General features: G+C 56.7%; 1 protein-coding gene across 1 annotated transcript in view; it reads left to right on the top strand.

Moving 5' to 3' along the window:
- Positions 1–91: 91 nt before the first annotated feature.
- Positions 92–14772, top strand: part of heatr6 (HEAT repeat containing 6) — a gene marked incomplete at its 3' end in the record, with an annotated part of 99194 nt that continues 84513 nt past the window's right edge. The window contains exons 1-2 of the mRNA XM_046292069.1: positions 92–429; positions 4181–4288. Of these exons, the coding sequence (XP_046148025.1) occupies positions 136–429; positions 4181–4288 (402 nt within the window). The remainder of the gene's footprint in view (positions 430–4180; positions 4289–14772) is intronic.

Below are 14772 nucleotides of genomic sequence, written 5' to 3' on the forward strand. Positions count from 1 at the left end.
ATAACAGTAGGTCTCGGTGTATGTACCTTATAAATTGGATGCGATCCGCCAATCCGAAGAAGAAGAAAAGGGAAACTACGCTTTGACCTCCAGCTAACCCCGGATGTACCATTGCAGCAGAGTTTTTCCTGAAAGATGGCTGCCAGAGCAACGTTGTCACCAGGCTCTAGTCCTCCAATGTCTTCCAGCCTAGCCGGTATTAACGACGGTGTGTCAGTAACGCTATCACCAGATGCGGTCCCGTTCAGCCCGCTGGCTCCGGGGGACCGGGAGGAGATGGGTTCCGTGGCGGGGCAGTTCTCCCACTACGCATCCAAGCTCCGCTCACTGCGAGCCGGAGATCCAGCCAACCTGAAAACACAACTCAACCTGCTGTTCGACCAACTGATATCTGAAAACTACAGCCCGAACCACAACATACGACCTGAGGTACAGTAGCTATAATGAAGCTATGGACATTTGAACTTTAAACTTAGCTAAATGGTGAGCTTGCTAGTTACTGGGATTTTGATTATGTCAATATTGCTTGAAATTAACAATTTACTTATGTAGCTTGCATTTGAAATTTGAGGTTTCAAAAGGTTTCAAAACAGCCTGTTTAACTGAAGCTCGTGGAAAGGTGTTTCTGTCCTTAAGGCTTTTAACATGAACAACTTTCAATACCTTTGCCTAACCTACGTGATTTAACCAAAGATGTTTGGCATCCATTACTCGTTGTTACAGCATAGGTACAGTTTGGTGTAGTGCAGAGAATTTTCAACCAGCCTTGGTGATACTATCTTCTGCATTGGCCAAACGTGTTATCTTTTTAAAATGTCCTGTTGCAGTGGCACCCATAGTGCTCAGGATGCATTACCTGCTAGGCTGTCCACCTCCCCCCACGGTGCTCAGGATGCATTACCCGCTAGGCTGTCCACCCCCCCACGGTGCTCAGGATGCATTACCCGCTAGGCTGTCCACCCCCCCCCCCCACGGTGCTCAGGATGCATTACCCGCTAGGCTGTCCACCCCCCACGGTGCTCAGGATGCATTACCCGCTAGGCTGTCCACCCCCACGGTACTCAGGATGCATTACCCGCTAGGCTGTCCAACCCCCACGGTACTCAGGATGCATTACCCGCCAGGCTGTCCACCCCCCATAGTGCTCAGGATGCATTACCCGCTAGGCTGTCCACCTCCCCCCACGGTGCTCAGGATGCATTACCCGCTAGGCTGTCCACCCCCTATAGTGCTCAGGATGCATTACCCGCTAGGCTGTCCACCCCCCACGGTGCTCAGGATGCATTACCCGCTAGGCTGTCCACCCCCCACGGTACTCAGGATGCATTACCCGCTAGGCTGTCCACCCCCCATAGTGCTCAGGATGCATTACCCGCTAGGCTGTCCACCCCCCACGGTGCTCAGGATGCATTACCCGCTAGGCTGTCCACCCCCCACGGTGCTCAGGATGCATTACCCGCTAGGCTGTCCACCCCCATGGTGCTCAGGATGCATTACCCGCTAGGCTGTCCACCCCCACGGTGCTCAGGATGCATTACCCGCTAGGCTTGTCCACCCCCACGGTGCTCAGGATGCATTACCCGCTAGGCTTGTCCACCCCCCACGGTGCTCAGGATGCATTACCCGCTAGGCTGTCCACCCCCCACGGTACTCAGGATGCATTACCCGCTAGGCTGTCCACCCCCCACGGTACTCAGGATGCATTACCCGCTAGGCTGTCCACCCCCACGGTGCTCAGGATGCATTACCCGCTAGGCTGTCCACCTCCCCCCACGGTGCTCAGGATGCATTACCCGCTAGGCTGTCCACCCCCCACGGTGCTCAGGATGCATTACCCGCTAGGCTGTCCACCCCCACGGTGCTCAGGATGCATTACCCGCTAGGCTGTCCACCTCCCCCACGGTGCTCAGGATGCATTACCCGCTAAGCTGTCCACCCCCACATGGTGCTCAGGATGCATTACCCGCTAGGCTGTCCACCCCCACGGTGCTCAGGATGCATTACCCGCTAGGCTGTCCACCTCCCCCACGGTGCTCAGGATGCATTACCCGCTAGGCTGTCCACCTCCCCCATGGTGCTCAGGATGCATTACCCGCTAGGCTGTCCACCCCCCACGGTGCTCAGGATGCATTACCCGCTAAGCTGTCCACCCCACATGGTGCTCAGGATGCATTACCCGCTAGGCTGTCCACCCCCACGGTGCTCAGGATGCATTACCCGCTAGGCTGTCCACCTCCCCCACGGTGCTCAGGATGCATTACCCGCTAGGCTGTCCACCTCCCCCACGGTGCTCAGGATGCATTACCCGCTAGGCTGTACACCCCCCCACGGTGCTCAGGATGCATTACCCGCTAGGCTGTCCACCCCCACGGTGCTCAGGATGCATTACCCGCTAGGCTGTCCACCTCCCCCACGGTGCTCAGGATGCATTACCCGCTAGGCTGTCCACCCCCACGGTGCTCAGGATGCATTACCCGCTAGGCTGTCCTCCACCCCCACGGTGCTCAGGATGCATTACCCGCTAGGCTGTCCACCTCCCCCCACGGTGCTCAGGATGCATTACCCGCTAGGCTGTCCACCCCCACATGGTGCTCAGGATGCATTACCCGCTAGGCTGTCCACCTCCCCCACGGTGCTCAGGATGCATTACCCGCTAGGCTGTCCACCTCCCCCACGGTGCTCAGGATGCATTACCCGCTAGGCTGTCCACCCCCCATAGTACTCAGGATGCATTTACCACTAGGCTGTCCACCCCCCACGGTGCTCAGGATGAATCGACTAGGATTGTACCTTTTGGCTTCTGGACAACGAAAAAAGTTATGAAAATCAATAGGACTGTAGGGAAATGACAGTGGTTCCTCCAATAGAACAGGAGAGAGATGACATAGTGGTGGGTCTAATAGAACAGGAGAGAGATGACATAGTGGTGGGTCTAATAGAACAGGAGAGAGATGACATAGTGGTGGGTCTAATAGAACAGGAGAGAGATGACATAGTGGTGGGTCCAATAGAACAGGAGAGAGATGACATAGTGGTGGGTCTAATAGAACAGGAGAGAGATGACATAGTGGTGGGTCCAATAGAACAGGAGAGAGATGACATAGTGGTGGGTCTAATAGAACAGGAGAGAGATGACATAGTGGTGGGTCTAATAGAACAGGAGAGAGATGACATAGTGGTGGGTCCAATAGAACAGGAGAGAGATGACATAGTGGTGGGTCCAATAGAACAGGAGAGAGATGACATAGTGGTGGGTCCAATAGAACAGGAGAGAGATGACATAGTGGTGGGTCCAATAGAACAGGAGAGAGATGACATAGTGGTGGGTCCAATAGAACAGGAGAGAGATGACATAGTGGTGGGTCTAATAGAACAGGAGAGAGATGACATAGTGGTGGGTCCAATAGAACAGGAGAGAGATGACATAGTGGTGGGTCTAATAGAACAGGAGAGAGATGACATAGTGGTGGGTCCAATAGAACAGGAGAGAGATGACATAGTGGTGGGTCCAATAGAACAGGAGAGAGATGACATAGTGGTGGGTCCAATAGAACAGGAGAGAGATGACATAGTGGTGGGTCTAATAGAACAGGAGAGAGATGACATAGTGGTGGGTCCAATAGAACAGGAGAGAGATGACATAGTGGTGGGTCCAGTCAAAAGTTTGGACACATCTGCTCATTAACAGGCGTTTACATGGTTTTGAGCCAGGTAAAAGGAATTTCAACTTTAGTACCGGTGTTTGAGGGTAAACAATATTTTTCTTTGGATATTTTGTCTCAAATGTTGAGCAGCTGAAGGCATAGATAACAGGTGGAATAAGTTTAAATGTAAAATAAGTAAACATTCTCTTGTAAGGCACATGTCCAGGATTCTGCAGTGCTTTGTTTGACTGTATGCCAAGAAATGTTCAGTCTGATTTATTAGACGAGTAGCAAAGCTCATGTTGGCTGTAATGGTGATCGTTTCTGGTCTCCCCCAAAAGTGCGCTTGTTCACGTCCTCTTATCTAATTTGAAAGGAAATGACTGGTATAAGATATTTTATTATGACATGCCTCCACCAATCCCATGCTTTTAGAAGTAGGAAGCAAGTGTAGGAAGTAGGAAACAAGTGTACACGTAAGGAGATGTCAGGAGATGCCTTCTGCTTACTGGTTGTCTGTGGTCGTCTGTTGACAGGAAGTATGCACACTGCTCATCCACGTGACCCGCCTGGTTCCTCTCAGCCAGGAGCACTTGGTTGTCAAGCTATGTCAGCTAACACACCACCTCCTCAACCAGCTACAGGTATCCCCCACACACCACCTCCTCAACCAGCTACAGGTATCCCCCCACACACCACCTCCTCAACCAGCTACAGGTACCTCCCCCCACACACCACCTCCTCAACCAGCTACAGGTATCCCCCCACACACCACCTCCTCAACCAGCTACATGTACCCCCCCACACACCACCTCCTCAACCAGCTACATGTACCCCCCACACACCACCTCCTCAACCAGCTACTGGTATCCCCCCACACACCACCTCCTCAACCAGCTACTGGTATCCCCCACGCACCACCTCCTCAACCAGCTACAGGTATCCCCTCACACACCACCTCCTCAACCAGCTACTGGTATCCCCCACACACCACCTCCTCAACCAGCTACTGGTATCCCCCACACACTACCTCCTCCACCAGCTACATGTACCCCCCCCCACACACACCACCTCCTCAACCAGCTACATGTACCCCCCACACACCACCTACTCAACCAGCTACTGGTATCCCCCACACACCACCTACTCAACCAGCTACTGGTATCCCCCACACACCACCACCTCCACCAGCTACATGTACCCCCCCACATACACCACCTCCTCAACCAGCTACATGTACCCCCCACACACCACCTACTCAACCAGCTACTGGTATCCCCCACACACCACCTCCACCAGCTACATGTATCCCCCCACACACCACCTGCTCAACCAGCTACATGTACCCCCCTCACACACCACCTCCTCCACCAGCTACAGGAATCCCCCCACACACCACCTCCTCAACCAGCTACATGTACCCCCCCCACACACCACCTCCTCAACCAGCTACATGTACCCCCCACACACCACCTCCTCAACCAGCTACTGGTATCCCCCACACACCACCTCCTCAACCAGCTACTGGTATCCCCCACACACCACCTCCTCAACCAGCTACAGGTATCCCTCACACACCACCTCCTCAACCAGCTACTGGTATCCCCCCACACACCACCTCCTCAACCAGCTACTGGTATCCCCCCACACACCACCTCCTCAACCAGCTACTGGTATCCCCCCACACACCACCTCCTCCACCAGCTACATGTACCCCCCCCACACACACCACCTCCTCAACCAGCTACATGTACCCCCCACACACACCACCTCCTCAACCAGCTACAGGTATCCCCCACACACACCACCTCCTCAACCAGCTACATGTACCCCCCCACACACCACCTACTCAACCAGCTACTGGTATCCCCCCACACACCACCTCCTCCACCAGCTACATGTATCCCCCCACACACCACCTACTCAACCAGCTACTGGTATCCCCCACACACCACCTCCTCAACCAGCTACATGTACCCCCCACACACACCACCTCCTCAACCAGCTACATGTACCCCCCCCACACACCACCTACTCAACCAGCTACTGGTATCCCCCACACACCACCACCTCCACCAGCTACATGTACCCCCCCCCACACACACCACCTCCTCAACCATCTACATGTACCCCCCCACACACCACCTACTCAACCAGCTACTGGTATCCCCCCACACACCACCTCCTCCACCAGCTACATGTATCCCCCCCACACACCACCTCCTCAACCAGCTACAGGTATCCCCCCACACACCACCACCTCAACCAGCTACATGTACCCCCCCACACCACCTACTCAACCAGCTACAGGTATCCCCCCACACACCACCACCTCAACCAGCTACATGTACCCCCCACACACCACCTCCTCAACCAGCTACAGGTATCCCCCACACACCACCTCCTCAACCAGCTACAGGTACTCCCCCACACACCACCACCTCAACCAGCAACAGGTATCCCCCACACACCACCTACTAAACCAGCTACATGTATCCCCCCCACACACCACCTCCTCAACCAGCTACATGTACCCCCCCCCACACACCAACTCCTCAACCAGCTACAGTTATCCCCCCACACACCACCTACTCAACCAGCTACATGTACCCCCCCCCCACACACACCACCTCCTCAACCAGCTACATGTACCCCCCCACACACCACCTACTAAACCAGCTACATGTATCCCCCCACACACCACCTCCTCAACCAGCTACATGTACCCCTCACACACCACCTCCTCCACCAGCTACAGGAATCCCCCCCCACACACCACCTCCTCAACCAGCTACATGTACCCCCCCCACACACCACCTCCTCAACCAGCTACATGTATCCCCCCACACACCACCTCCTCAACCAGCTACTGGTATCCCCCACACACCACCTCCTCAACCAGCTACTGGTATCCCCCCACGCACCACCTCCTCAACCAGCTACAGGTATCCCCTCACACACCACCTCCTCAACCAGCTACTGGTATCCCCCACACACCACCTCCTCAACCAGCTACTGGTATCCCCCACACACCACCTCCTCAACCAGCTACATGTACCCCCCACACACCACCTCCTCAACCAGCTACTGGTATCCCCCACACACCACCTCCTCAACCAGCTACATGTATCCCCCACACACTACCTCCTCCACCAGCTACATGTACCCCCCCCTCACACACCACCTCCTCAACCAGCTACTGGTATCCCCCACACACCACCTCCTCAACCAGCTACTGGTATCCCCCCACACACTACCTCCTCCACCAGCTACATGTACCCCCCCCCCACACACCACCTCCTCAACCAGCTACATGTACCCCCCACACACCACCTACTCAACCAGCTACGGGTATCCCCACACACCACCACCTCCACCAGCTACATGTACCCCCCCACATACACCACCTCCTCAACCAGCTACATGTACCCCCCACACACCACCTACTCAACCAGCTACTGGTATCCCCCACACACCACCTCCTCCACCAGCTACATGTATCCCCCCACACACCACCTCCTCAACCAGCTACATGTACCCCCCTCACACACCACCTCCTCCACCAGCTACAGGAATCCCCCACACACCACCTCCTCAACCAGCTACATGTACCCCCCCACACACCACCTCCTCAACCAGCTACATGTACCCCCCACACACCACCTCCTCAACCAGCTACTGGTATCCCCCACACACCACCTCCTCAACCAGCTACTGGTATCCCCCCACACACCACCTCCTCAACCAGCTACAGGTATCCCCTCACACACCACCTCCTCAACCAGCTACATGTACCCCCACACACCACCTCCTCAACCAGCTACTGGTATCCCCCCACACACCACCTCCTCAACCAGCTACTGGTATCCCCCACACACCACCTCCTCCACCAGCTACATGTACCCCCCCCCCCACACACACCACCTCCTCAACCAGCTACATGTACCCCCCACACACACCACCTCCTCAACCAGCTACAGGTATCCCCCCACACACACCACCTCCTCAACCAGCTACATTTACCCCCCCCACACACCACCTACTCAACCAGCTACTGGTATCCCCCCACACACCACCTCCTCCACCAGCTACATGTATCCCCCCCACACACCACCTACTCAACCAGCTACTGGTATCCCCCACACACCACCTCCTCAACCAGCTACTGGTATCCCTCCACACACCACCTCCTCAACCAGCTACTGGTATCCCCCCACACACCACCTCCTCAACCAGCTACATGTACCCCCCCACACACACACCACCTCCTCAACCAGCTACATGTACCCCCCCCACACACACACCACCTCCTCAACCAGCTACATGTACCCCCCCACACACACACCACCTCCTCAACCAGCTACATGTACCCCCCCACACACACACCACCTCCTCAACCAGCTACTGTATCCCCCACACACCACCTCCTCAACCAGGTACATGTACCCACCCCACACACCACCTCCTCAACCAGCTACTGGTATCCCCCACACACCACCTACTCAACCAGCTACATGTATCCCCCCACACACCACCTACTCAACCAGCTACTGGTATCCCCCCACACACCACCTACTCAACCAGCTACTGGTATCCCCCCACACACCACCTCCTCAACCAGCTACATACCCCCCCCCCCACACACACACCACCTCCTCAACCAGCTACATGTACCCCCCCCCCCCACACACACCACCTCCTCAACCAGCTACATGTACCCCCCCCCCCACACACCACCTCCTCAACCAGCTACATGTATCCCCCCACACACCACCTCCTCAACCAGCTACATGTACCCCCCACACATCACCTCCTCAACCAGCTACTGGTATCCCCCACACACCACCTCCTCAACCAGGTACATGTACCCACCCCACACACCACCTCCTCCACCAGCTACATGTATCCCCCACACACCACCTCCTCAACCAGCTACATGTACCCCCCCTCACACACCACCTCCTCCACCAGCTACAGGAATCCCCCACACACCACCTCCTCAACCAGCTACATGTACCCCCCCACACACCACCTCCTCAACCAGCTACATGTACCCCCCCACACACCACCTCCTCAACCAGCTACTGGTATCCCCCCACACACCACCTCCTCAACCAGCTACAGGTATCCCTCACACACCACCTCCTCAACCAGCTACTGGTATCCCCCCACACACCACCTCCTCAACCAGCTACTGGTATCCCCCCACACACCACCTCCTCAACCAGCTACTGGTATCCCCCACACACCACCTCCTCCACTAGCTACATGTACCCCCCACACACACCACCTCCTCAACCAGCTACATGTACCCCCCCCACACACCACCTACTCAACCAGCTACTGGTATCCCCCACACACCACCACCTCAACCAGCTACATGTACCCCCCACACACCACCTCCTCAACCAGCTACAGGTATCCCCCCCACACACCACCTACTAAACCAGCTACAGGTATCCCCCCCACACACCACCTACTAAACCAGCTACATGTATCCCCCCACACACCACCTCCTCAACCAGCTACATGTACCCCCCCACACACCAACTCCTCAACCAGCTACAGTTATCCCCCCACACACCACCTACTCAACCAGCTACTGGTATCCCCCCACACACTACCTCCTCCACCAGCTACATGTACCCCCCCACACACCACCTCCTCAACCAGCTACATGTACCCCCCCACACACCACCTACTAAACCAGCTACATGTATCCCCCCACACACCACCTCCTCAACCAGCTACATGTACCCCCCCTCACACACCACCTCCTCCACCAGCTACAGGAATCCCCCACACACCACCTCCTCCACCAGCTACATGTACCCCCCCACACACCTCCTCCTCAACCAGCTACATGTATCCCCCCACACACCACCTCCTCAACCAGCTACTGGTATCCCCCACACACCACCTCCTCAACCAGCTACTGGTATCCCCCCACGCACCACCTCCTCAATCAGCTACAGGTATCCCCTCACACACCACCTCCTCAACCAGCTACTGGTATCCCCCACACACCACCTCCTCAACCAGCTACTGGTATCCCCCACACACTACCTCCTCAACCAGCTACATGTACCCCCCACACACACCACCACCTCAACCAGCTACATGTACCCCCCACACACCACCTACTCAACCAGCTACGGGTATCCCCCACACACCACCACCTCCACCAGCTACATGTACCACCCCCCACATACACCACACCTCCTCAACCAGCTACATGTACCCCCCACACACCACCTACTCAACCAGCTACTGGTATCCCCCACACACCACCTCCTCCACCAGCTACATGTATCCCCCCCCACACACCACCTCCTCAACCAGCTACATGTACCCCCCTCACACACCACCTCCTCCACCAGCTACAGGAATCCCCCACACACCACCTCCTCAACCAGCTACATGTACCCCCCCCACACACCACCTCCTCAACCAGCTACATGTACCCCCCCACACACCACCTCCTCAACCAGCTACTGGTATCCCCCCACACACCACCTCCTCAACCAGCTACTGGTATCCCCCACACACCACCTCCTCAACCAGCTACAGGTATCCCCTCACACACCACCTCCTCAACCAGCTACTGGTATCCCCCCACACACCACCTCCTCCACCAGCTACATGTACCCCCCCCCCCACACACACACCACCTCCTCAACCAGCTACATGTACCCCCCCACACACACCACCTACTCAACCAGCTACAGGTATCCCCCCACACACCACCTCCTCAACCAGCTACATGTACCCCCCACACACCACCTACTCAACCAGCTACTGGTATCCCCCACACACCACCTCCTCCACCAGCTACATGTATCCCCCACACACCACCTACTCAACCAGCTACTGGTATCCCCCACACACCACCTCCTCAACCAGCTACTGGTATCCCCCACACACCACCTCCTCAACCAGCTACTGGTATCCCCCCACACACCACCTCCTCAACCAGCTACATGTACCCCCACACACACACCACCTCCTCAACCAGCTACATGTACCCCCCACACATCACCTCCTCAACCAGCTACTGGTATCCCCCCACACACCACCTCCTCAACCAGGTACATGTACCCACCCCACACACCACCTCCTCAACCAGCTACATGTACCCCCCCACACACCACCTACTCAACCAGCTACTGGTATCCCCCACACACCACCTCCTCCACCAGCTACTGGTATCCCCCCACACACCACCTACTCAACCAGCTACTGGTATCCCCCACACACCACCTACTCAACCAGCTACTGGTATCCCCCACACACCACCTCCTCAACCAGCTACATGTACCCCCCCCCACACACCACCTCCTCAACCAGCTACATGTACCCCCCCACACACACACCACCTCCTCAACCAGCTACATGTACCCCCCCACACACACACCACCTCCTCAACCAGCTACATGTACCCCCCCCACACACCACCTCCTCAACCAGCTACATGTACCCCCTCACACATCACCTCCTCAACCAGCTACTGGTATCCCCCACACACCACCTCCTCAACCAGGTACATGTACCCACCCCACACACCACCACCTCAACCAGCTACATGTACCCCCCACACACCACCTACTCAACCAGCTACTGGTATCCCCCCACACACCACCTACTCAACCAGCTACTGGTATCCCCCTCACACCACCTCCTCAACCAGCTACAGGTATCCCCTGCGCACAACCACCTCCTCAACCAGCTACATGTACCCCCCCCCACACACACCACCTCCTCAACCAGCTAAATGTACCCCCCACACACCACCTCCTCAACCAGCTACAGGTATCCCTCACACACCACCTCCTCAACCAGCTACTGGTATCCCCCCACACACCACCTCCTCAACCAGCTACTGGTATCCCCCCACGCACCTCCTCCTCAACCAGCTACAGGTATCCCCTCACACACCACCTCCTCAACCAGCTACTGGTATCCCCCACACACCACCTCCTCAACCAGCTACTGGTATCCCCCCACACACTACCTCCTCCACCAGCTACATGTACCCCCCCACACACACCACCTCCTCAACCAGCTACATGTACCCCCCACACACCACCTACTAAACCAGCTACTGGTATCCCCCACACACCACCACCTCCACCAGCTACATGTACCCCCCCACACACCACCTCCTCAACCAGCTACATGTACCCCCTCACACACCACCTCCTCCACCAGCTACAGGAATCCCCCACACACCACCTCCTCAACCAGCTACATGTACCCCCCACACACCACCTCCTCAACCAGCTACATGTACCCCCACACACCACCTCCTCAACCAGCTACTGGTATCCCCCACACACCACCTCCTCAACCAGCTACTGGTATCCCCCCACACACCACCTCCTCAACCAGCTACAGGTATCCCCTCACACACCACCTCCTCAACCAGCTACTGGTATCCCCCCACACACCACCTCCTCAACCAGCTACTGGTATCCCCCCACACACCACCTCCTCAACCAGCTACTGGTATCCCCCACACACCACCTCCTCCACCAGCTACTGGTATCCCCCCACACACCACCTCCTCCACCAGCTACATGTACCCCCCACACACACCACCTCCTCAACCAGCTACAGGTACCCCCCACACACACCACTTCCTCAACCAGCTACAGGTATCCCCCACACACACCACCTCCTCAACCAGCTACATGTACCCCCCCCCCCCACACACCACCTACTCAACCAGCTACTGGTATCCCCCACACACCACCTCCTCCACCAGCTACATGTATCCCCCACACACCACCTCCTCCACCAGCTACATGTATCCCCCACACACCACCTCCTCAACCAGCTACATGTACCCCCCCCCCACACACCACCTCCTCAACCAGCTACATGTACCCCCCACACACCACCTACTCAACCAGCTACTGGTATCCCCCCACACACCACCTCCTCAACCAGCTACATGTACCCCCCACACACACCACCTCCTCAACCAGCTACATGTACCCCCCACACACCACCTCCTCAACCAGCTACATGTACCCCCCACACATCACCTCCTCAACCAGCTACTGGTATCCCCCACACACCACCTCCTCAACCAGGTACATGTACCCACCCCACACACCACCTCCTCAACCAGCTACATGTACCCCCCATACACCACCTACTCAACCAGCTACTGGTATCCCCCACACACCACCTCCTCAACCAGCTACATGTACCCCCCCACACACACCACCTCCTCAACCAGCTACATGTACCCCCCCACACACACCACCTCCTCAACCAGCTACATGTACCCCCCCCACACACCACCTCCTCAACCAGCTACATGTACCCCCCCCACACACACCACCTCCTCAACCAGCTACATGTACCCCCCACATACCACCTCCTCAACCAGCTACTGGTATCCCCCACACACCACCTCCTCAACCAGGTACATGTACCCACCCCACACACCACCTCCTCAACCAGCTACATGTACCCCCCACACACCACCTACTCAACCAGCTACTGGTATCCCCCACACACCACCTCCTCCACCAGCTACTGGTATCCCCCCACACACCACCTACTCAACCAGCTACTGGTATCCCCCACACACCACCTACTCAACCAGCTACTGGTATCCCCCACACACCACCTCCTCAACCAGCTACATGTACCCCCCCACACACCACCTCCTCAACCAGCTACATGTACCCCCCACACACACACCACCTCCTCAACCAGCTACATGTACCCCCCACACACACACCACCTCCTCAACCAGCTACATGTACCCCCCCACACACACCACCTCCTCAACCAGCTACATGTACCCCCCACACACCACCTCCTCAACCAGCTACATGTACCCCCTCACACATCACCTCCTCAACCAGCTACTGGTATCCCCCACACACCACCTCCTCAACCAGGTACATGTACCCACCCCACACACCACCACCTCAACCAGCTACATGTACCCCCCACACACCACCTACTCAACCAGCTACTGGTATCCCCCCACACACCACCTACTCAACCAGCTACTGGTATCCCCCTCACACCACCTCCTCAACCAGCTACAGGTATCCCCTGCGCACAACCACCTCCTCAACCAGCTACATGTACCCCCCCCCACACACCACCTCCTCAACCAGCTAAATGTACCCCCTCACACACCACCTAATCAACCAGCTACAGGTATCCCCCCACACACCACCTCCTCAACCAGGTACATGTACCCACCCCACACACCACCACCTCAACCAGCTACATGTACCCCCACACACCACCTACTCAACCAGCTACTGGTATCCCCCCACACACCACCTACTCAACCAGCTACTGGTATCCCCCTCACACCACCTCCTCAACCAGCTACAGGTATCCCCTGCGCACAACCACCTCCTCAACCAGCTACATGTACCCCCCCACACACACCACCTCCTCAACCAGCTAAATGTACCCCCCACACACCACCTCCTCAACCAGCTACAGGTATCCCCTCACACACCACCTCCTCAACCAGCTACTGGTATCCCCCCACACACCACCTCCTCAACCAGCTACTGGTATCCCCCCACGCACCTCCTCCTCAACCAGCTACAGGTATCCCCTCACACACCACCTCCTCAACCAGCTACTGGTATCCCCCACACACCACCTCCTCAACCAGCTACTGGTATCCCCCACACACTACCTCCTCCACCAGCTACATGTACCCCCCCCACACACACCACCTCCTCAACCAGCTACATGTACCCCCCACACACCACCTACTAAACCAGCTACTGGTATCCCCCCACACACCACCACCTCCACCAGCTACATGTACCCCCCCCCCCACACACCACCTCCTCAACCAGCTACATGTACCCCCTCACACACCACCTCCTCCACCAGCTACAGGAATCCCCCACACACCACCTCCTCAACCAGCTACATGTACCCCCCCCCACACACCACCTCCTCAACCAGCTACATGTACCCCCCACACACCACCTCCTCAACCAGCTACTGGTATCCCCCCACACACCACCTCCTCAACCAGCTACTGGTATCCCCCACACACCACCTCCTCAACCAGCTACAGGTATCCCCTCACACACCACCTCCTCAACCAGCTACTGGTATCCCCCCACAC

Source organism: Oncorhynchus gorbuscha, linkage group LG02 (genome assembly GCF_021184085.1).
Source record: "Oncorhynchus gorbuscha isolate QuinsamMale2020 ecotype Even-year linkage group LG02, OgorEven_v1.0, whole genome shotgun sequence".
In the NCBI taxonomy this organism is placed as follows: domain Eukaryota; kingdom Metazoa; phylum Chordata; class Actinopteri; order Salmoniformes; family Salmonidae; genus Oncorhynchus; species Oncorhynchus gorbuscha.